Raw genomic sequence first — 24,569 nt, 5'->3', positions numbered from 1 at the left:
GACAGAATTTTGAGTATTTCTGTAAAATCGCCCAGGCCATTTACACACTTGTGGTACCAGTTACATATGAAATTTGCCGTAAGTTTCTCATACCTATTAAAATTGAACAAAATAAGCCATAGCTACAACTCTGTAAGCAAGGAGGATTTAAACTAGTAACATTTTTCCACAGCTCTTTGTTGCACAAAACCCCAGTACTCCATGAAGTGCACTGAGAAATGCAGATCCACAGGCCATGGCCTCTATTTAACCTAATGCCCTTTTTCTTTTTAGCTGGAACACACCTGATGTTGTCACTATTTAATAAATACTTCTTAATGCGTGGTAGTTTGCGTAGTATTGGTTTAATATCAGACATTTCTGCTATCCTCTTCATCAACTTCACCTGTGTGGGAAGGGAAGGCAGAAAGATGACAGATTAAGCCAACAGAAAGAATTAGCGAAAACAAGCACTGTCATTCTCAAGTCGAGGATTTCGGCCTTGCTGAAGGATGCCATCAACTTTTTACCTGATCCATCCCACTGAACATTTCTTGCAGTTCTCCAGAAGGTGTAAGGTTTTTGCTGGCTCTAATAGAGGCATATAAATGCCCACAATCTGGAATCCCGTTTGACAGCTCCTGGGCAGTCTTCTTAACCAGCACCCTGAAATGCTCTTCCTCCTCAAACTGGGGGCTGAAAAAGAGCAGAATCAGCTTGTTAAGTCTCATGCAAAAGCACACCAATTGAATTTATAATAACGAATCATTCATCACCCCAAGTTCAACAAAGAGCTTTTAAACTGTCGGCTCTCCATTTAATCCACTATACAGTCATGCAAATGATGGAATACTCGGGTTTAGAAACTGAGAACCACTAAAAACAGTTATAAAAAGAAATCCAAAAGTACAACCTCTAAGAAGAGAATGGTTGGGGGGAGAGGGAAAAAGAAAATAAAAGAGAACCCCAAAATACATGCAAAAACATGAACAAATGAAAACCAATGTACTGTACTTGTTAAATATTTCACTCCATAAATGCATCATGTCTGGCAGATTTCTATCCAAGCACAGAGATGAAAAGAGCACACCCTGAAGAAAAAATAAAAACAAAACAGGAAAAAAAAGCCTTCACACAAGACAACCAAAGCAATGGCCTAAGAAACGTACAATAACTTTCATGAAAGTGATGCAATGATGCCAACCCAATGTTACAAATCACAAAACCAGTTTAATGCAGGCTGTGCTACTAAACTCAGAGCAGACATGAAACGTGATTGTTCTTCACACGAAGTAAGCCTGTCAGTTCCTCCTTAACAGAAACAAAAATTCTTATTTTTCACATCAAGTACAAATAAAACCGCTCTAGGGGTGCACCTTTCTGCAAAGGAGTCCTCTAATTCAACTCCAGGATCCATGGGGAGCAGAACACAGCAGCAAACCCCCAGGTTAGTCTAAGAATAAACCTCAAGAAACATTGCTAGGACTGTTATGCCCAATACTGACACCTAACGATCTTATAAACATTCCATGTATCTGAACCACAGCAATCTCTGTGTATAAAACTAAACCATTCTGTCCTCTACTCTCTGCTTCCAAACCTTTTTGCAGCACCCACAAATATGGTGACAGATGCTAGTGAAGCACTGCCTTAAAACAGACAACCACATCAAGCACAATCCACATCAAGCAGTCCCCTTAAGACAAAATACTAGATTAATTCAAATGTCAAAATTCTATCTTACACAAAAAGGCACGAGTCCTTTTACACAGTACATTCTCAATACACATTAGGTGATCCTCTGCTTGGGAGCCGACTGACCCTTAACTATAAAGCTGTTATTGCAAGTGGAACATCTTGAACTTTATGATTAATCTACCTGTTCATACACATCCAGGTGTGAATCATCTGGAATGATATGTGGGCTGACTGACATCCCACCTGTTTTTAGTTCTATTTTCTGGGCTTGTTCCCTGTAATCAAGGGCTCCACATCCCATCCTGTGAAAAACAAGAGAGATTTATTTCCATTTTCAGTGGATGTCAAAACCAGGATCTATATGGCATTTGCAAGGTAGACTGTTCAGGCCAATACTAATCTAGCAACTAAACAACTTGGAGAGTTATCAAGCAAACATAGTATTTCACATCTTATAAAAGCTTCACACCAAACTTCCCCATTGAAACGTCCTGTTAAGTCAAAATGGTGTATTAAAAAGTGTGCCTGTGTACAGGCTTGCTACCAACACCCACATGGAACTACATTAATAACATCACATAAGCTGTTAACACTAATAAAAAAACCCAGATTCCTCCCAGCCCAGGTTGCTTGTTCTGGTCTGTGCCACTCTCTCCTATGATGGGGCCAGGGTTTCTGCAACTCGCATGGTGAAATTAGACCAAAAACCTATCCAAGTGAAAACCTTAACTTCTGCTAGGGTATTTTTAATTTTTATGACTTTTCCAATCTGCTCAGGGAATACTTGTGTTGATGCTGAGGAACAAGGCAATGCAGAGATTGACAGAGAAGGGGAAAGGAGTTGGCAACTCTGTAGGGAACAGGGAAGACCAATGTTTCTGCAGGACACCAACTTAACAGCATCTCCCTCGTATAGTAAGAACAGATGCTGAAATTATTAAAAGCAAGATTGTTTCAGTAAGCTTTTTGCTTACAGCCTGTTGCTTCAGCTTCTAAGAAAGTAAACCTCTCACTTTGTAATGACATTGCAGAATAGTGGCACGTATGGTTTGAGCTCCTCGGGAAGCGTGTTCAAGCTGGAAACAGCTCTGAAATAAACCACCCCGTTGGTCGGCTGAGCACAGAACTGCACAGGAATTTCATCAGCTAGGGATAAAAAAAGACAAAAGCAAAGAACAACCAACAGTTTCCTACTATAAACACATAAGAGCAAAACAATTTCTTACAAGATCTTCCCATCAAGAGTTATTTTCTGTTGGCACTTCAGAGCTACTTCTTGTTTAAGCTGCACTGAATGCTGGACTGAAGGGCTTTTACTCTGCCTGTCCATGGTAAGGCAAAGGATACCTGGACAATCTGAAGACAGAACTCTGTTGAGAGAGGTCACATTTCAGAGGTAATACCCAAGTAAAGGAATGGCAATTTGTTTCTAAACAAGTGAAGACGTTTTTCTCCCTTATTTTTTGCCTTCATCACCTCAAAAGCTGGGGAAAGCAGGTTCTTGCACTGTACATTCTCTCTAAGCTAAGGCATTAGAATATACACATTAGAATTTTCATAAACCCAGGTCATTTTAGCATCAAAACTACACAGTATTTGATACCTGCTGGCAATTTTGGGTGGGAAGTGTCCATTAGAAACATATTACAGAGTAGTATTACCCGCAAGATTTTGGCAGAACTGTAACAAAACTGAGATCTACAATTTCCTGTCTCCTATCAGTCCATGGGGTAGCCCCTGGCAAAGTAGGGAGAAACTTGGACTGAAGTTATGAAGAATGATATATATTTCTTTTTCCCCCCATGTGTCCTGTATGTCATATTCTGTAAAAAACAGGTAGGGAGGGAAAGCAGTAAGGAAGGCTCGCTGCACAAGCTGCCAATAGTGCTGCACCCTGGTAAGTCTTTGGAAAGTGGGGAGATTGCTCAAGAGCAGTGGGGCATGCCCCGAGAGACCCCTCTGACTGTCAGACCCCCGGAAGGCAGGCGGCTGGCTGGAGCTGAGCACAGCCCTGCATTGCCCCTCGGAGGCGACGGCAAGAAGCTCCGGCAGATCGGGTGCAAACTGCCTGCTGCAGAGGTAGCGGACTGAGGGAAAGGACCAGAACTAGGGACAAGAAACAGTAAGTACATATGCTTTGCAAAGAGCAAAAAGAGCAACAGCTGGGCACGCAGCTCGGTAATAATCCAGTAGTGCTGCTCTTCTGAGGACAAAATAGTGGTTACACCAACCTGCGAGTGTGGTCTCCAGCACAGTGAATGGGATTTTAGGCTCAATGTCGGACACTTTTAGAGCGGGGAGACAAGAGGTATCCTGAGGTTTGCTTTGAAGAGCGATTAATTCCAAACCTAGTAAGCAGAGTGGAATACCACTTCGTCATTTTCAGCTTTTAGTGTAAGTGCATTCAAAACCCACTGAGGTGATGCAGACACAAAAAAGCAAGAGTTTGAAGTTTAGAATTTTCTATCAACAATTCTTTCAAATACTTTACTGAAACAAATTCTGCAGATCATCACATCGCAACACTTTGTAAATTCTCTTTCCAATCGCCCCTTCACATCCTGTTTACAGCAACATTCAATTTAAACCCCGAAGAACTGACACCTGTCAGGCCATCCTCTCACCCAGCTCTGCGAACACCAACCCAGGCAACCCAGACCTTGCAGGTAAGAACATCTTTCTAGGCCATTCCCCCCAGTTCTTACCCCGGTGCTCTGTCAGTAACTCATGCAGATAAATTGTGTTTTAATTTTATATTTCAGCCTTTCAGATTCTAGCTGGTCACCTCTAGTACTCTAATTTACTTTCATTACTAGAAAGCCTCATCCGATCTTCTGCTCCCCTATCCCCCACCTAGTACCAAAGCTTTAGAAGATTAACACCGCTTTTTTGGAGGATTTCTGTGACTAGATCACCGTTTTCACAAAATCAAGTGACTGCCCTGGGTTTCCAAGTTTAAGTTATTGCCCAGAGTAAGTTAAACAACGTTATTTTTAGAGTTGGCTTTTTAAGTAGAAAAGGTAAGAAATAAAATTACAAAATGTAAGTTTTATAGGAATATGAGGCAGACCTCATCTGCTCAAAAATAAACGGCTTCAAGGTAACTAGTGGGATTCATCTTGTACTTAGTGCAAGTTAACATGGAAAAGAATAAGCAGATCACTATTTTGAAACAATTTCCTTTCTTCTGCCCAACTGGAGATGTTGATCACTGTATTTTTGAGTGCTAAAACTAATGGAATACACCAATCGCACATTGTAGTGTAAATAGTGCACCGCATAGACCCGTAACACATACACAAACTTCCAACAAAAATCATCCCTTTCAGATCAAGTGCTGGAGAGTGCCTGAGAATTTAAGATATTCTATACAGCATCAGCTAAAAAATTGGCTATGCTTTTAAGCTGCTACCCCCTAAAAAATATGAAAAAGCATGTTAACCTTTTTCAAAGATTTGGGTTTTTTCTTCTTCAGAAAGAGCATTGACCTTTTTTGCCAGCTTTTCTGCTTCCATTTTTGCTTGTTTTTCATGGTAGTCCTCCTCTGGACTCATTGACAGAGTCAATCTATGTGGATTATCCTGCAGAAATATATCCCAAAACAAAGGATTATTAATTTTGAGGGCAACTGCCTCCTGTTTCACCTCAGATTATTGCTTCATCAACAGCAGATAAAAACAGTCTGCACCACTTGGCTTGCGTATTATCAAAAGTATCACAAACAGGCGATATGAACTCTTCACACAGAATAGCCTGCTGCAAGGGTGGGGAAGAGAGACAGCTTACCACAAGAACAAGCATGGACAACCTTCTGTGTAATTTTAGTATAGAGTCAGAGTCCCTCAACAACACACAGTACTCATTAGTTTAATTACATCAAGGTTAAACAACTGTACATAAAGCTACAGAGCAGCACGCCACAAGTTTTATCTGGAGAACGTTCTAAGATGGGGAATCTGGTTAAATGCAGGAGGGTTTCATTAAACACCTCTTTCAACCTGCCCAAGCATGAGTGCAGAGAGATCCCATATGATGCAAAATGTGCATGCCTTATCCTGCTCAGAAATACTTTGCATCAGTCTTGCTGCCAGAGAACTCCATGCCTTATGCAAGTGTCACAACCGCTGTTGAATTTCTCTTTGTTTATACCAGACTATGCAATTTTAATAACAAAATTACTCAAGCAGCTTCCATTTTGTGTAATAATGAGAGGCCAGTCAAAAGATAGTGACCTCAAAAGCTGCCCATTTCAAAGCAGGAGTCAAACAGCAACATCTGTCACTGACAGACACTGCCAATAATTTGGGACAATGTAAACTCATAAAACAGAATTGGATTATCTCCCCCGTGCTTATGTGGAAAGACTACAGAAACCTGACTGACTACAGAGTTTAGAGGGGAATGCAGAATTAACCAGACATATTAAAATCGACAGGATGAACAGCATTCTCTGCCTCACTCATTGTCTTCCTGCTTTATTTAAACTCCAAGCACAATGTACAACAGCACATAATTTTGTGAAACAAGAACATTCAGCTATTCTCATTACTTCCTACTGAGTCATGGTTTTGCCTTAGCCCCCTCACCAGAACTGCATAGTAAAGAACACTTTAACATTTTCAAAAATACTGCACCTGTATTTCTTCCCTACAAAAGCTAAAACTGTAACAGCTCCCTACTACTTCCAGACATTAATAATACCTTTAGGAAAACAGATTTCAATTGATGCCACTGTCTCTTGTTGCCTTAGAGTATATGAGAACCAGCATGTACTCACTATTAAATCATGCTGGCCGTTACCTGTAACGGATATGCCCTCCAAAACAACTTGAACGATCTGACTGAAAAAAAAAACCCACCACACAAAACCAAAAAACCAAAACCCCACCAACAAAATAAGTACACAGCACCACCCTCCCACCCCTCAAAAAAACCAAACCAAAACAAAAAAAAAAAACCCAAAAAACCAGAAACAACCACCCACCCCTATTTCTGCACTACCACTGGATTTTTTCTTTCTGACATTAACTAATTCAGGGCTTCAGAACTATTCACTGTTATAATGCCTCTACTGTTTCTATGTCTTCAACAACTCCAGTAGTATGTATAGACAATAAAGAAAGAAAAAGAGCAGAAAGCAATTGACACTGACAGCAAAATTCAGACAGCAGTTCAGTGAACATGAGGAGCACCAGAACAATCTTACTTATAACCAAAGTCTTTTCAAGGAAAAACAGATACATCTTGCTATGCCAACACATAACTAGCTCTTTAATTCCCTCTTCACAGCCCAGCTTCTTATTAGGAAATACCCATGTGCCCTTCTACATCATCAGCATACAGCATTACTGAACTACCACAGCTCAGTAAAACATTAGTGTTTTATCAGTGTTCTAGTATGTACGTTTCCAAATGTCCAACCAGACCATTTTTTCTGTTTTGAAAAGTTCTCACTTCAATCATTCAAAATTCATGTGCCACATTCAGAAGTGCTGCTGTTCATCTACACCTAAAAATAAGCAGTATGGTTATTAAAAAAAAAAAATATATCCTCGGTTTAATTTTCAATACAAATTGTGATTTAAAAATTAATACTGAAGATATTTTTCCATAAGTTTGCCTACCTTAAAATATGTTTTAACTTTTTCCTGAAGAAATGTGGGATTTTCTTTAAGGCACTGCTTGAACCGAGAGACTTTATCTGCAATCTGCAGAAGCTCCACTGGATCCCCATCTTGATTCCAGCAGGAGGCTATATACTGAAAGGGAAAAAAATAATTAGGTAAGTAGGACAATCCACGTGCATTTCTATAACTGACATCTATGTTCCAAAACCACATTATCATTTATATTTGAATTGCAGACATATAATGAGTAGTTCTAATATATTTGACAGGGAAAAAACCAGCTGAAATCTTTGTTCAGATTCAAAGGACTATTCCATCATCATCTGTCCCTTGTTCTCTCCATTCTCTCCTCTAATTTTATCACACCAAACCACCTATTTTATTTAATAGGTGTGTATCTGTATTCTGGAAATCTTGTAATATTCTTTCTTCCCCCCCATTTAAAATAAATTAATTTTTCAGCCCAAGAAAGAAGGAAAAAAGAAACAGACAGCAGAGGCAAAGTAGTCTCAAAATAAATATTACAGTCCACCAGTTTATTTTATCGGTCAGATGAAATGATTTATAAAGAAGTAACTCAGAAGGGACTTCAGAGAAAGAAGATACTAAATAACGAGAAATATCCTCAGGATATTTCTTTTAGAAGGATATGTATTGTAGTTTTATTCTCTACTTTGAGACTATTGTTTGGTCAAGTTGCTATTGGAAGTTCTTCAAATACACCACAGGGCGAGATATCAAAACCTTCTCCATTTCTACTCTGTGTGAACGGGGAAAAAACAAAGCAAAGCAAAATAAAAATCCCAAGAACTAGGAAAGAAAAGGCTTTTAAAAGCATAGAGAAAACAAATGCATTGGAACTGTCAAAACCACCTTCCTTTTTCTTACCTTTTTAATCACAAGCAGGTATCACAAGACTTCCAGACTTTTTCAGTAGTATCGATTATTATCTATTCTGTGGAAATTCACTAATGTGTTTTAAAGAATAATACTGTTTCAAAACCTGCTCGCATTAATTCTCTTGAATTAAAAGTAGTCACTCCTTATTTGAGGCTTCTGTGGGGTCATTACAACAACTCAGTGCTGGTTCTCAGTAAGCAACCTAGAAGTTTAACTGTCTGTGAGTGTCATCCAAATGCTTCTTGAACACTGACAGGCTTGGGGCCATGACCACTTCCCTTGGTGTCATGGTTTAACCCCAGCCAGCAGCTCACCCCCCCAGCCACTTGCTCGCTCCCCTCACAGCAGGATGGGAGGGAGAACTGGCAAAAGTGAGAACACTCATGGGCTGAAATAAAAGACAGTTTAATAGGTAAGACAAAAGCTGTGCACAAGAAAAGCAAAACGAGGAATTCATTCACCGCTTCCCATGGGCAGGCAGGTGCTCAGCCATTCCCAGGACAGCCGGGCTCCTTCATGAGTAACGGTGACTTGGGAAGACAAACGCCATCACCCCAAACATCCCCCGCCCTTCCTTCTTCTTCCCCCAACTTTATATGGTGAGTATGATGCCATATGGTATGGAACATCCCTTTGGTCAGGTGGGGTCAGCTGTCCTGGCTGTGTACCCCCGCAACTCCTTGTACCACCACCCCCAGCCTCCTCACTGGTAGGGAGGGGTAACAGGCAAAAAAGGCCCTGATGCCGTGTAAGCCCTGCTCAGCAGTAACTAAAACGTCCCTGTGTTATCAGCACTGTTTTCACCACAAATACAAAACACAGCCCCATACTAGCTACTGTGAAAATATTTAACTCTATCCCATCCAAAACCAGTACATTTGGGGAGCTTGTTCCGGCGCTTGACCACCGCCTCCATTAAGAACTTTTTCCTAATATCGTATCTGTACTTCCCTGATGCAGCTTGAAGCCATTTCCTCATGTCTTATTACTGGACACCAGACAGAAGAGACCAGTACCTCCTGCTCTGCTCCCCATCATGAGGGAGTTGTAGACAGCAGTGAGGTCACTCCTCCATCTCCTCTCTTCTAAACTGAACAAACCTAGTATCCTCAGCAGCTCCTCACAAGACAAGCCCTCCAGTCCTTTCAGCATCTTTGCTGTCCTCCTTCGGACATGTTCTAATATTTTCATGTCCTTACATTATGGAGCCTAAAACTGCACACAGTACTCAAGGTGAGGCTGCACCTATGCTGAGCACAGTGGGACAGTCACTGCTTTCAACCAGTTAGCTATACTGTCCTTGATGCACCCCAGGGCACAGTTGGCCTTTTTTAGCTTTATGTGACTCATACAGAACTTACCACCAATGAAAACCCCCAGATTCCTCTAATCATAGAATCATAGAGTAATATGGGTTGGAAGGGGACCTTTAAAAGGTCACCTAGTCCCACGTCCCTGCAAAGAGCAGGGTCAACTTTAACTAGATCAGGTTGCTCAGAGCCCCATCCAACCTGACCCTGAATGTTTCCAGGCCCTTTCTGCAGGGCTGCACTCCAGCCTCATCCTCCAGTCTATATGTACATCCAGGATTATACCATCCCTGGTATATCCACATTTGTCCTTATTGAATTTCATACAGTTTGTGATTGCCCAGCATTCCAGTCAATCAAGATCTCTCTTTACTTCAAGGGAATCGACAGCTCCTCCTAATTTAGTATCATCAGGAAATATACTTAAGTGTGCACTCAACTCCTGTATCCAGGTCATCGACAAAAACATTGAAGAGAACTGGCCCAAAATTTGAGCCCTGGGGAACACCACTTGTGACTGGCCACCAGCTAGATGTTACCCCATTTAGTAAAACTCTTTAAGCTCCACTCTGCAGTCAATGGTTCACCTATTGTACTGCGTTTAAAATAAATGCATCACACAGGAAAGTCCTTCTAATTGTAAATCTAGCACAGCACTGGAACACAGCATGGAAGTTAGAGAATCCTTACCACATGACATCTAAAATTCCACAGGTTGTCATCTGCGAGAACCAACATGGCTTCACAAAAGGCAAATTGTACCTCACTATTCTGGTGGCATTCCACAATGGACTGACTGCATTGTTGAGTAAAGGAAGAGAAACCGATGTCATCTATCTTGACTTCTGTAAGACCTTTGACAGAGTCCCACACAACATCCTAAATTGGACAGATATGGAATTGACGGATGGACTGTTTGATGGATAAGCAACTGGCTGGATGGCCACATGCAAACAGTTAAATTCAGTGGCTGCATCCAAATGGTCATCGGTAATAAGTGGTGTCTGTCCCTCAGGTGTCTCTATTAGGAACGATACTGTTCCGTATGTTTATTAATGACAAACTGTGGAATTGAGTCCATGCTTGGCAAGTTTGCAGTTGACAACAAGCTGAGCAATGCAGTAGATACACCTGAGGGAAGGGATGGCATTCAGAGGGACCCTGACAGGCTTGAGGAGTAAACCCACATGAACCTCATGAAGTTCAACAAGGCCAAGTGTGAAGTCCTGCACCCGGCCTGGGGCAATCACCAGTAATCAGCACAAGCTGGGTGACGAAGGGTTGGAACTGGATGATCTTTAAAGGTCCCTTCCAATCCAAACCGTTCTACAATTACTTTAATTATAACTAGGCCCCTTTCAGGCCCTTTTCAGGGTCAACTTCTAAAACATGAACTCGGGGAAATTAACTGAAATATAACCCTTCTCTATGGGAGCATTAACAGCAAATGCTGCAGGACCTGTCTTTAAAAGCAAGAATTGTTTAAGAGTTTTCTGTTCTAGAATTAAGTCCTAACAGCTGAATCAACCTCAAGACTTAAAAAATGTTGAAAGATAAAGTATATGCACAACTATTTCATCACAGAGTTACACAATCTGAAGACATGCTAGAAAGTTTTGGCTATCAAAGTCAGTCCTGTTTTGTCAGATCCTACTATGAAACATGACAGGCAATTAAATTTCCACAATTTGTCTGTTTCACTGTATGGCAATTCGATTTGAAACAGCTCTTGGTTGTGCTCTCCCATTTACAAGCCTCACGTTAAGCCAGGACCCTGCTTCTTTACCTAACCTTGCATGCCAAAGGATTTAACTCTTGTTCATGCTGAAGACGATACGACACTTGAGAGAAGAAACCAAAAGAGCTGCTGATCAACCGCAAAGAAGAAAAAACCACAGAGGACACCAGAGAATCAGTGGCAGCAGGAGGCCCCAGTTTCCAAACTGACTGTAAATACTGCAGCTAACTTGTTCCTGAATTCATGGTGACTGGCCAATTTCTCAAAGACACTACATTCTGCTGTGGAATGCATTTTCTGTAAGAGTTCCGTATCAAAATTTCGATACAGCTTTGGTATCAAAATTTGAGGCCAAGAATTTAATTATGCACAATCTTCACTTACAGATCTTGAAATTAAATTACAGCAGTACCACCAGTAGTAAATTCCATAGAAAAATATAGTCCTTTTAAAAATACATAGGCACCTAGCCAAAACATACAGTCCCAAGAGCCAGCATGGCATGCCTCTCACAGAAGTAATCAGTGCTACTGCAATCAAAGCTACCATTCAGTCAAAGACAACAGGCTTACTGCCTAATTAAGTCATACAGTGTGGAGTTCAGCAACAGTTTGAAGGCTACCAAAAAGAAGGAAGAAAGATGTACATGAAATATCAAATGCCTACAAAATGACCCCATGTTTCATAAAGATGCAGACATGACTTTCTTATCCATTTCTAAAAAAACCACACATGGGCACACATACAGACTTACAGATGTCAGGGCAAGTCCAAAACTCGTAGACTGATGCTTCAGCTGGATTTCAATTTTGTGAAGTAGAGCTTCAATCCTATCTTCCTCAAATCCTTTCCTTTGGGAAGGAGTGATGAGAGAAGGAAATCATATCTATTAACACTAATCAATTTAAGTGAAGTTATGAAAATGAATTAAAACATTTATAAAGGAAGCATTAAACCACAATGTCTTCCACACTGAATTAAAACTGAGATGAAATAATCTTACCATGCTGTGTCATTTAGTGAAACTCTACTAATAGCATTAAACTCCTGAAGGTTACACTGATGAATAAGCTACAATAAAGGAAGCAGCAGACAAGTTTTAAAAGAGTACTGAACAATATTACTACTACTTTAGCGCATTTATTTTAATAAAACTAAATTTTTAGGGCATGTTATTATATATGCTTGCATTATTATATGCCTATATATTATTATATTACTAATATCTAATTGTAGAAGACTGTATGAAAGAACTAACAGTATTCTCAAAAATTTAGTATTACTCACTCAATAACTTCATCAATTGTTCTAGCAATTATCTGTTTCACAGTATCAATATCTCCTTCAGCAATACCCTGCAGACCCACACTGAAATAAGCTTCTCTTGTTGAGCCATTAAACCTAGAATAAAACATAGTCAACTCAGTGGCAAGTACTAGAATTTCAGCATCAAAACTGCCAGGAAAGGCAGAAGGGGAAAAAACACCTGTCATTTCCACATACACACACACACGGGATTTTAAAAGCTAGACAGAAAAAAAGAATAATTACCAAAGAGGCAAGAAATGGAACTTAAAAGCATTTTTTTGTTCACTTTCAGTATTAGTAGCCACTGTTAAGAAAACATATGGCATATAATATTAGAGAAAGAACAACAGTTAGAGAAGAAAAGCTAGTCTCTTCTATTCATCTTCTCATTCACCTGTAAGTACTTTCAGGTAAAGAATTCTCTCTCTTTTTTTTTTTAAGGTGAACATTTTAGCCACCTGTAATGCCAAACACACATTCTGCTTAAGCAGGTGAGTGGAATGGTACTTTTAAGTTTGCACTTTTAAAGCAGTATTTGTAAAGTAAGTGGTGAAGGTGAAACGTTCTATGTTTGTTGCAATTAGTTTCAATGGTACTTAAAGGTAGTGTTGTCCATGTGGTCAGGCAGAGTTAATCACAAGAACTCATCTTTAGAGAGACAAATTGACACGTGCAGAAATACGGAACACTTAGCAGTTCAAAACAAAGCCAACAAACAAAAAACAACTGGTGCTCATCAACTCTAAACATCCATTATTTCATACTAAAAATCATAGAAGGAATTAAATAGCAGACTCAAGTGTTGAATTCTGGAATACTGATCTCTGGATTCAAACCTCTTTTTCTAAATCAATTCATCAGCAGAGTCACTAAGGTAAATTTGGTTCAATTACCAAATTGAATCACCACTTCAGTGTCTAAAGACAGGTTTCTACTGCCGTGCTCTGTAATATTAAGTTGTCTACATGACACAGGATTTGCAGGAAGCCCATGACTTCACCTAGAAACAGTTCAAGCTAGGCAGATAAAGACATTAAAGCCATAGTTGAGTGTATTAAGGTTTCCCACTCAAACATCTGAGACAGTCAGTGCAGACAACAGCATGATTTTTGTCATCCTGAAGTCTAAAAATCAGTCAGATGAATCATGCCCTGAAAGCATTTTTTCTTTCTGCTGACAAGAAAGGCAAACTATGATGAGCAGCTGAACCTGCAGTTAGGTGAAGACAATCCACCCACCCTTAGTCTGCAGTGCAAAATGAGCTCAGAAGACTGGCTGCAAGAGCTACAGCTTGAAAAAGTAGGTGTTGGCAGAAATACCCTTTTGTACCAAGATGATGGCAAATTAATGGCACCTAACTGTGCAAAAGTACATTTGTGCCAAAGCTACCTACTACTAAATCACAGAATTGATGGAAAAAAGCAAAGACAGAGTACAGGGAAGGGCTAGCAAACTCTCCCGAGTAATACTAAACGGCCAAGACTAAAACCTCAAGTAAATTAGGACACTGATGCCATACCATGTTTTTATCTACCCATTTTTCTTGTTCATAAGCTTTAAACAGTACAACTTTGTTTGAACTAACATAGCTTCTGACAGATTATTTTTTACAAGCCAAAAATTACACTGAAGAATGCTTTACAGTTCATCAGTAGAAACTCTTTAAAAACGTTTTAAGATTAAAATAAGATTATTCTGGCATAAGATGCCTGTATGAGAGATAACCTCACCCATCTTAATAGTAATTTGTAGCTTTTTTAATATTGCTTACATTGATGAAATGTAAGCTGCAACACTTACCCAACATCAGGAGAAAAATCTGTACCAACACCAGACTCAATTAAAGCCTTGTAAAAAGGAGAATTCGGCCCATCAACCAACAGTGAAGACAACAGGCTTAGTGTGAAGGTTTCAAAAGTATCTGTAATACTGAACAAAAATTAATAGTTCTTAAAAACCATCAAGCCAGAAATATGTGACACCCAGCATCACTGAGAATTACTTCTACAAAACACTGTAGAAGGAGCAAAGGTGAAAGGATTGTCAATTAGGAACACTGCACCAAACAGGGAACTAGGAGAGTTCTGCATCTTTCACTTGTTATAACTAGCAGTAAAGCAATTTAAATTGAGCTGCAAGGGTTGACAAAACTAGGAGTAGGACACAGGAAAAGCTTGCACATGGCAGGGAATTGAAACACCGGAAGCCAGTGTTCCCAGAAGTCTAACCCACTGAACAGTTCTGTAAGATAATAGCTGATTTTTCTTACATCTAGCTGCTACAGAAAAAGACAGCAAAAATTCTGCTTAGTAATTAAACTTTCCTTTACTAAAGCAGGGTTTGTCTAGCTTTCCCATGGTATTAATCTCCTTAAAGATGACATTTATAAAGAGGGACTGGTGGACAAGCAATATGCCTGCATCTTGCTTAAAGTTCTAAAATAAGCCTTTAATTCAGAATTTAATTTTGATATACTTACTCTGTCAACAAGTAGCTGACACTGACAGTCATCTGTTTGGAAGGATCGGCAGCAAATGAGTCTAAGCCACATGTTACACTGTGTTCTCTCTGTAAAGTGTAACAGATTTGATACAGACTGAACTTGAGCAGAAGTCACAACTAAAAAATGACTCCTGCATCTTCCCAGTATCTTCCTTTCAAAGATTTCAAGTGATTTTACAGATACTCATGAGTAAGTTCAATACTCATGAGTAAACGCACAAACACACTTCTAAATAAAAAAAAGTAACTCCAGCAAGCTAGGCTAAAATATTACCCAGTCATTCAGTTTTTGCAATTCCAAGATTGGACGTGCACTGTTTCTTTCTGTTTGTTTCATTTTAAGTACTTTTTTTTGGGGGGTGGGGTGTGTGTGTGTTCTGGGGTTTTTTAACTTACAGGCTTTTCCCAGAGTTTCTGTTTCGGGATGTCAGTATTTGATTCAATTCTTTCAAATTTTATCAATGCTTCCTCATGTATTTGCTTCAAATGTTGCTCCAGTGGAAAATTACCGTAAGTGAAAAATCTGTATTTCAAATGAAAGATTGGGATTAAGCATCAGATTGTCAGAAATTTACAGTAACAGCTTTTATTATATTCTGAATTTCATGTGTTTCCAGTAATTCAGTTCTATCTAGAATAGAATGTGCTTTGTAAGGCCCCTAGGTTAAAGACCCACCAGTTTGCCATATACATAGAACTCTGGAAAAATGTGGAATTTTACAGTTTCTAGCTTTTTGTGACCTCTGAAGCGTAAAACAGAATTTGTTTAGTTGCAGTAACATACAATGTTCCAAGAAAAAAATATTAGTAATTGAAGCCAGAATCCCAGTGCTCTAAAGTTTCAGAAGGCAAAATTCTTACACTCGTCACACATAATGTATAAAATATGATGATCCATTTGTCTTAACTGATCTGTAAAACATGGCTGGGTTCTGTGGGTCGGTCTACCAAGCACATTCCTGTATATACGAGAAACGCTGCTGACTTCCGCTGGATTAAATATGAGCATAGGGTATGTCTCCGGTAAATCGCATTTCCCAATTAAAATCTAAACACAGGTGCAGTAGAATACTTGGGATGACTGGAAAAACAACGGATGGTAAATTCACTATCATGACGCAAACTGATGTTCCCTAAGTGAATTAATCAGATTAACCACAAAACTGGTACAAAAGAAACAATGATACTATGGATTTCCCTCCATACCACCTTCAAATTGACTTTTAGCTTAAATACCTTATTAGTACCAACAGAATTAGTATCTGACCTAAATGAGTATCCATTATTTAGAACTTGATACAGCAATGTGTGATTCAGGAGCAGATGAATAGCAATTAATTTGTGACTTCTTTAACTTAATCTGTTGACTTCAAGGAGGATAGGAACTCCTAGACTCATCTATGCTACTCATATCATAACTCCCTAACGTTATTGCCAAATAGTTATTAGTATGTGGTTTGGGGGAAATTGAACATGAGTTCAAGGTAAAATATCTGTAAACATAAAATCCCCAAAACAAAGCCTCATAATCAAGCAGGCAGATGCACTCTAGAAAAATCAGCCACTTCTCTTTCCTGCCTCCAATTCGCCTTTCATTACCCTTCCTAGAGCAAATTCCTTGCTTCAACGATGTCCTAGCTGCTGCAGGGCAGAGGTTATCTAAGTTGCTGGCCTTGTGAATGGCAACACTGTACTGCTGGTTTTCCCCTCAAAAAATATAAAAAGGGTGCTAATACACTATTTAACCCAGAAAGTTAGTCATCAATTTCAGATACCTGGAATTGCTTGGATGATAATGTGTGGCATGGAACTGTTTAAGCTGCTCCCATGTAAGATCAGGAATACATAATGGATCTCCACCAGATACTACACCGTAAGTGTGATCAGGAAGGATTTTATTCTGTAGGTGCTGTGCATATACCCTCTCATTATCTGTCTTAAGAGGAAAACACCACATTTCAGTAAAAGTCATCACAACAGTTTAAAAATAAAAGGTGTTCAATAATAAGATCTCAGAGCTCTAGCTTTACACAACTCCTCCTCACATAAGCTTTTGTCACATACTGTACACATCCCACATACTATAATAAAACTATGTTATGTCAATTTAAAAGAAAATTCTACAATAAAATCCATTAACAAGGTGCTTTCTTCTATGTAACAAACTTTTGAAGGGCTAACTTTAAGACTAACCATGTAACAGATTGCTGCCTTATCGAGGGCTTAAATTCCACAACAGAGGAATGGAAAACTCTGGTGCCATTGATAATCTGAAACTTAAGCCACTTCCCCATGTATAAGATCTTAAACCAAACATTCACAAAACTTACAAATGCCCCTTTCATTTCATTAAACACAATTCCTTTGAAGACTAGAGGTGTCTGAGGATCAGCTGGGTTCTCGTGTTCTAACCTCCAACCTTCTTGCCTGAAAAAATTAATAACAGGAAGTGTTGGGAATATGAAGGGTTTGGGTTTGTTTTGGTTTTTGTTTTGGTTTTTTTTTGTTTTTTTTTTGTTTTTTTTTTTTTTGGGGGGGGGGTGGGTGGGTGTATTTTTATTTCACTTAAGGTTTGTGCACATTTCAAGCTGTCCACATCTTACCAGAAATCTAGTTGCCGCAAACATGGAAAGAAAGCAGCATCCAAGTACACTGACAGGAGATTCTGAAAATCCTTGGAATTTTGTGTTGAAAATGGATAGAGTGTGTAATCACTAGCTGCATATAAACAAACATAAAAAGACTGTAATTTCAGAAACTCTAAGATGCAATTTGCCTTCATTCATTTTTAATTTCTCATCCATATAAATAACTGGAAAAGAAGAAACTTACTAAACGAAATATATTTCTGCTGAGAAATCCACTGAAGTTTAACACTGAAATTATTTTACCATGAAAACTTTGCTTTTGCCATGTATATATACAAATAATTAAATGTATTGTTGTATACTATAAAGATCCAACTCTACTGGGACTTTGTAACTGCCAAATAAACAAGATTTATTTTGTTGCCTTGTTAGTTTTTTTAATATCTCACATTATTCACACTTAATAACAATGGCTCTCTAAAGGGAAATTAAGGAGGGCTGACAAACAGCTCTACTGCAGTGAAACCTCATGCATTTTAAGCAGTATTATGTACTTTGGGCTCACCTGTGAATGCATTCATAAAGGTGGACAGCGACCTGTTTAACATTTTAAAGAATGGATCTCTGCAAGGGTACTTTTGAGAACCACATAACACAGTGTGCTCGAGAATATGTGGGACCCCAGTGCTGTCCATTGGAGTAGTTCGGAATTGTATACTGGAAGACAGAGAGCACAGACAAGAACACAGTTGCTTGTGATAAGTCCACCCACCTCCTATCTGCAGCTGCGATTCATGGGAACATTATCACTGTCTAGTAACTAACAGGACAAACAGCACAATGCAGAGTTACTGAGTTCTTAAAACTCCTGAGTGCTCAGCCACCTCCTTCAGAGGGTGTACAACCTCTGCACTTGTAATTCTGGAGATGGTACAGAAGCTTTCAGCACATAAAAAAAAATAATGTGTTTAGTTATCTGTAAGGTTAAAAATGTCAATAAACCCCACCAAGTTCATGGAAGGTTACAGAAAAAAAATGGTTTACATCTTGCAACTATAAGGCAGTTTATCAGGAAGTGCACTTTTCAGCTCACCAATACAGAAGAGAAGATAATAAATTTGAAACAGTTTAATGGAGAGCCATAAAGATGGCTGGAGCCATGCTCCACAAAAAGAGGCTGAGGAAAATGGGTTAATTTTGCCTGGAGAAGGAAAGGCATGAGGGGACTAAATAGGTGCCTTCTAATACCTACAAGGAGGTTATGATGAAGGCACATTCTTTGCATAGATATGCATGATGGAAGGACAAGAGGCACTGTTCATAAATTGAAGCAAGGAGGGGTTCAACTTGATATTAAAGAAAAAGACATCCCACCACATGGACACTAGGAACAAGCTGCTCAGAAGGTTGCATAATCTCTGTCTTTGGAAGTTTTCAAGGCCCACCTGGATAAATGTCTGAGGAACTCCACCTGCATTAAGTGCTGACCCTGTCTGGAGCACCAGACAGAACAACAGACCTCATCACATCTGTTCCAACCTGAAAATCTCTGAGGCAGTCCCACAAACCAACTACTGTCCTCTTTGTTATCACAGAAAAAAATGCAGTTATGAAGCTGGATTACAGTTTAGAAACCACAATATGATGCTGAGATGGATTGTGCTGTACATATATTAATGTTTTACCTGAATAGATTATTGGAGTCCTCCCGAGCCACATGTAAATACCTGGCTCCTGTACTGTCATGACTAAGCTTCACCGCAGTCAGGAACAGCTCAGGAACAGCTGTCACCTGCATTGGAATAAAACAGTTGTATTACAGAGTTACTGCAACTAAGTCAACTAAAATCATGGATGGTATTGCAATGATCAGATTGTTGAGCCTGTATATAATATAGCATCTATAGTATTAAATTAATTCTTTGTTCCTATGATTTGTGGGGTGAAAAAAACAAAAAAAAATGTATGCAAATGGAAAATAACCAATACACTACAATGCAAGAACACAACTATATTCTTCTGGTACAGATACTAAAACCCAAACAATTTGATTAGAAATACAAAGAAAAGGCATATATTCCAATGGCAATGGTTAGGGCAGACAGAAAAAAATAATAATCAGGAAACCCACTTTCACCACTCTCTTTCACTAGCAATCACTTTTTGCAAGTTACCTTTACTCTCTGCTTCTGCTTTTTTCTTTAAAAAAGTGAAAAGAAGCGTAAGCTCTTAACAAAGGCATTAAAAGCAGCTTAGGAGATAAAATATTACTTGAATGTATTTCATGAAACAGCACAGAGTGAAGTTCAGTTGTCTGCCAGGACTTTTAGAAGACCAAACCAAATATCCAGCATCTGCAGAGACACAGAGACGCCGGGGGAGCGTGATCTGTTGTAGGAGGCTGAGCTCCCTATAGGAACATGCGTTAACGTTACCTAAAGGATTCTGGTTGCAGAGATAACCGCAAGCACCTACTGCATCATTTTTTAACTGGCCACCCAAAGCGCCTATGCAAGTACGTGGTGTGCGGACTCCTGGGACAACTTCTCGGTACGGACTCAGGCGAAACGCAGGCGAAGGGCGCCGCTTACCTGCTTTACAGTGAACCCGTGGATGCGCTCGCCTGCCCGGTACTGCAGGGCCCGTTCGTTAGCGGGCACGCTCTTCCACCTCCGCAACTTCTGATTCAGAGACCTGAGAGAAGACGGCGCTTCAGCACCAACGCGCTCGCACCCGCCGCGCCGCAACCGCGTCCCTCACCCCGCCGCGGAGGGAGGGAGGCGGGAGGCGGCCGGGGGGCACGCAACCACCGGCCCCTGCGCGAAGCTGCCCCCGGGAGCGGGCCCCCAGCGCCGCCAGGGGCACGGCACGCCGGTCCCCGGCCTTCGGCAGAGCGCCAAGGGGCCGGCTGCAGCGCGGAGCCCGCCCAGGCCCGCGGCGGGGACCGGGGCCGCGGCAGGCCGGCCTCCCCCCCCGCGGAGCGCCAGCAGAGGGGCCGGGCGGGGCAGGGAAGGGAGACCTGGCGGGGCCCCCCAGCCCGTTCCGCGAAGCTCACCCCCACCCGGTCCTCACCGGCCGCGGCCCAGCAGCCCGCCCGCCGCCCGGTAGCGGCTCCACATGGCTCAGCGCCTCGGCCACGGGACGGGCCGCACAGCGGGAGCGGCGCAGGCGCCGCGGCCCCCGCCCGCATTGGCGGCGGCGGGAGGCTCCGCCCGCCCCGCCCGCGGCCCGCCCCGCGCTGCGGCGGCCGCGCTGGGGAGCGGGGCTGCGCCGGGAGCCGCCTGCGCGGGTTCGGCCCTCGGCAGGGGGAGGTCGTGGGGCCGGTGGGGGTGCAACCCCAAAACATCGGCCTTTCTGGGGAGGATTGCCCTTCGGGGGGGCGCTTGGAAAGGCGTTTGCCTCCAGAGGAAGTTCTCGGGAGAATCAAAAGCCGCGTTGGTTGTAAAAGGAGTAGAGCCTATGGTTTGCTTTCCCAATTTAAAAAAACCCAGCACCTCAACACCAGACATAAATGTTTCAACTCTCCTTGCCCACATCTTGCCAATGCATCTTAATATTTTTCTACAAGGATTCTGTGAGGAAAATGGGCAAAGCAAATAGACCTAAGAGGGAAACGGCCAGGCTGCAGTGCTGCGGGCCTGCCCTGCGAGCGGAGCCCCCGGGCTGCCCAGGGCCTGGCGCAGGGACGGGCGGCTTCCATGTGCTGCGCTTCCTCGGGCCGGTCTTGTAACAGGGACCTCTGTGACGGTTCACGGGATGTTGTTGTACCCACCAGGAAAGCGCTGATACGTGCCTAGGCTTTTATTCCTTCTATTTCGCAAACTAATACAACTTTTAGGTAGTAACTTGATGATTGATTTTACATCGTGCATTGGTGAGGTTTCCCAGAAGGCCGGTATCAGTGAAGTACCGATCCTGAACATGAGAGCCCGGTTATCTGTTCAGACATGAGGCCTGATGCCAAAAGAGGAGACTACATGGGATTTTAGACAAAACTAGTGAACAACAGGTGCTTGGCAAGTCCTGTACCGCTTGTCTTTAGTTCTTTGGCTATGGTGTTAACTGAAAAAAATGGAATTTGAAGTATCCTGGGAATGTTTGTATCTACCATCTCTTACATCTTCTTCCTCCTGGCTGTCTGGCATGCAGTTTACCTCCTGCTGCTGCTGTGATCAGTCAGGTAAGGGATTTATCACCCCTGAGTGACTGGGCCCTCTGGCTGCCCTCCTGCCCTGCCCGCCCCTGCTGCCGGCAAGCAGCCCCGAGGCACATCCTACATCTCCTCCCACTACCTGCATGGCTCCTGATCACTCCAGAGCTGCTCATTTCCTCTGGTTTTCTCATTTGTGTTTGCCATGCAATTTTCCCATTTTGTTAATTTTTAAATTAAATCAACAAGCCAATAACTTGCTGTAGTTAAAGTCTGGATGTTGTGCATTAACCTGTATAACCTGTCATCTATCTTAATTACATATCATTCTCATCCTTTTTTAAGGCTAGTGAAAAGATCCAGTAACTTTCCTGTAAAGCTTAGATGCTGTGTACTAGGGAATGCAATTTGTTTACTCCCTATGTTCATTATACCTGATTTCCTCCCTACCTTCTACCATTTCACCTCCTGTGTTTTTTGTCCTTTCTTTTCTGTATTTGTTTCAGATTAAATTCAAGTCACAACACTTTGATAGGAGCTGCTTCTAGTACATGTTTCTTTTCAGTATATGATTCCAGAAACCGTGTTTCTAACACCAGGAAGAAACAGTCCTGATGGAAACTTCTACATTGTTTCAAGCTAAAACCAAAGAATAACAAACATCTAATGAACGATGTTCTCAAAATAATAAACACATGAAAAGAAGTACTTCTGAAACTCACATAGAACGCTGAACTTACACTGCATGGTTCAGTTTTCAAATATTTCTAAATATTTTTGTATACTTATAGTTTATTATTAGTCACAACAAGGTTAGCTTGCAGAAATTTTTATTTTAAAAGACTATACTATTTTTTTCTGTTGATTTTTCAGTTCCTTAGTTTTACTAACAGTTTCCTACTTTGACCATAAGCTACTGTTTCTTTTTACAGATTTCTTGTCATCAATATTTAGTTTGCTTTATGGTTTAGAACATTCATCTTAATGGAATATCAGGCTGGCATTCTGCTGCAGACATCTATTTATTTTTAGTTGATGTTTATATTGGAAGGATGATTTACTGGCTGTCTGTTTTCATATCACTGACATAGCGTTTGACAGGCAACCTTTCACAAATTTAACCAATCTGAGCAGGCTGAGTTTTAAAATACATCAAACATAATTCCTAAACTTAAATTCAATCACAAAATAGAAATCTTTTATACTACCCTTTAGATAACTTAAAAATATTTTTTCTTTCTCCTGCTATTGTCTTTGATGTATTTTGTACATCAGAGATTTTCTTCTGGAAAACAGAACAGAAACTGATGTGTTACACTATTTTTTCTTCCTGTGTAAGATTACTGCTGCACTGGTAATGTCAGAGTAGTACGTTATATTCTTTGTGAATGTGCAAGCACACACGCGTGTGTATGTGGGGTGTGTGTGTGTATTTGGTAAACATGACTTTTGTATTTCAAGAAGATAATTCAGAAAAACCTCATTGCCATGTAAAAGCATAACAGGTATAAAATTATCTTCGTGGACTTGTTTTGATAAATCACATAAAACCATTTGGATTACCATGTCCAGATTTTGCTTTCAGTTATTTAGTGACAAATTCTGTGTAACTGCAATTACTTCAAAGAACTTTTGCACTGGTGGAAATGAAATTACATTTAATCCTCAGTGTTTGACTAGAGATATACCTTTACTTAGTGTTATTTTCCTTCAAAAGGTTTGTTTTTCAATCACTTACAAATTTATCTACATTAAATATTTGGGCTAAAGAGTCCCATGCCTGCACAAGCTGTTTCTTTAAAAAAAGTCAACTAAAACTGTTCAGGAATGAAAATGATATTTCATGCTTAATTAAGGAGTTTCATTCTTTACCCTCTGCAGCAGAGTTTGGTCCCTCCCAGTGTGTCTTTTCTTGTCTTCATGGACAATAAGGCCCAAAATTTGCCAAGGTAAAATCTCTGAAAAATACTTAATACATGCTTGTTACAGCTGGAAAACTATTTTCTATGATGTCCTTTACTAAGCATACTTAGATCTCAACATTTCTCCGTGTGCAGAGCATAGACTGTGCCTGTACCTTTCTTCTAGGTTTTTTTCAGGACTAAAGTTAACAAAAATTATTTCCTCTGTGACTGCTTCACCTTCCCAGGGGAGAGACCAGTGATTTTCTGCACAGCCCTGTACTACATGTTGGCAGAAGCAACAAAAATCTCCTTATGCAGCAGTCAGCAGAAGTTAAAGGAAAAAAAGGCTATAGTCAAGGTCTACTGAAAGATAGAAATTTAAAGGGTATACAGTTGGTGTGTCAGAAATTTTGCTCTGTCAGTGGACAAAATAATGAGGAAACTATCTGCCTGTCAACCCTTTTCTGAAGGCTGTGAGTAAAAGCTCTGTGAAGTGAGATCATGGCAACAGTGTGGCAGCCGATGGGTTGAGAAGACTAAACTTTCGCATCCCAGATGCCAGCTCTTCTCTTCCTGGGTTCTCTGTGATCACCACCCATCATCTTACCTATTCTGGTAAGAATAGGTCTTTGCGAGGAAGAGACCACAACCTCGACCTCAGCTGTATCTGAACGTCACAGAGCCCTACTAGTAGCCTTTGCTTGTGTATCAATTTTGCTTCCAAAATTATTTATGCACACTCCTATTTTTAAGTGTATTGTCTTCAATAACAAAACATTAGCAAGCCAAGAGTTTTGCACCATGGGTGTCAGCCAGCATTCAGTGGGCACTGAAATTGGTATTTTACAAAGCCACATTCAAAGAA

General features: G+C 40.6%; 1 protein-coding gene across 3 annotated transcripts in view; it reads right to left on the bottom strand.

Moving 5' to 3' along the window:
• The window catches only part of PITRM1 (pitrilysin metallopeptidase 1), a 28,723-nt gene extending 7,880 nt beyond the window's left edge, over window positions 1-20,843 (bottom strand). The window contains exons 1-20 of one of the 3 annotated variants that reach the window (XM_040592685.1): window positions 20,723-20,843; window positions 20,242-20,344; window positions 19,336-19,442; window positions 18,216-18,367; window positions 17,666-17,780; window positions 17,393-17,489; window positions 16,838-16,998; window positions 15,459-15,585; window positions 15,040-15,128; window positions 14,361-14,489; window positions 12,540-12,653; window positions 12,007-12,103; window positions 7,302-7,436; window positions 5,120-5,258; window positions 3,909-4,025; window positions 2,691-2,823; window positions 1,859-1,979; window positions 994-1,070; window positions 510-675; window positions 285-385 (exon numbers count right to left, since the gene is read on the bottom strand). In XM_040592685.1, the coding sequence (XP_040448619.1) occupies window positions 285-385; window positions 510-675; window positions 994-1,070; window positions 1,859-1,979; window positions 2,691-2,823; window positions 3,909-4,025; window positions 5,120-5,258; window positions 7,302-7,436; window positions 12,007-12,103; window positions 12,540-12,653; window positions 14,361-14,489; window positions 15,040-15,128; window positions 15,459-15,585; window positions 16,838-16,998; window positions 17,393-17,489; window positions 17,666-17,780; window positions 18,216-18,367; window positions 19,336-19,442; window positions 20,242-20,344; window positions 20,723-20,769 (2,327 nt within the window). In that variant the 5' untranslated portion in view covers window positions 20,770-20,843. Of the gene's footprint in view, window positions 1-284; window positions 386-509; window positions 676-993; window positions 1,071-1,858; window positions 1,980-2,690; window positions 2,824-3,908; window positions 4,026-5,119; window positions 5,259-7,301; window positions 7,437-12,006; window positions 12,104-12,539; window positions 12,654-14,360; window positions 14,490-15,039; window positions 15,129-15,458; window positions 15,586-16,837; window positions 16,999-17,392; window positions 17,490-17,665; window positions 17,781-18,215; window positions 18,368-19,335; window positions 19,443-20,241; window positions 20,345-20,705 lie in introns of all 3 variants that reach the window. The other 2 variants (XM_040592686.1, XM_040592687.1) reach the window with 2 other exon arrangements.
• Window positions 20,844-24,569: the final 3,726 nt, after the last annotated feature.

Source organism: Falco naumanni, chromosome 4, assembly GCF_017639655.2.
Source record: "Falco naumanni isolate bFalNau1 chromosome 4, bFalNau1.pat, whole genome shotgun sequence".
In the NCBI taxonomy this organism is placed as follows: Eukaryota; Metazoa; Chordata; class Aves; order Falconiformes; family Falconidae; genus Falco; species Falco naumanni.
Note: the sequence above shows the minus strand (reverse complement) of the source record. Positions and strands in the feature narration are given on the sequence as shown.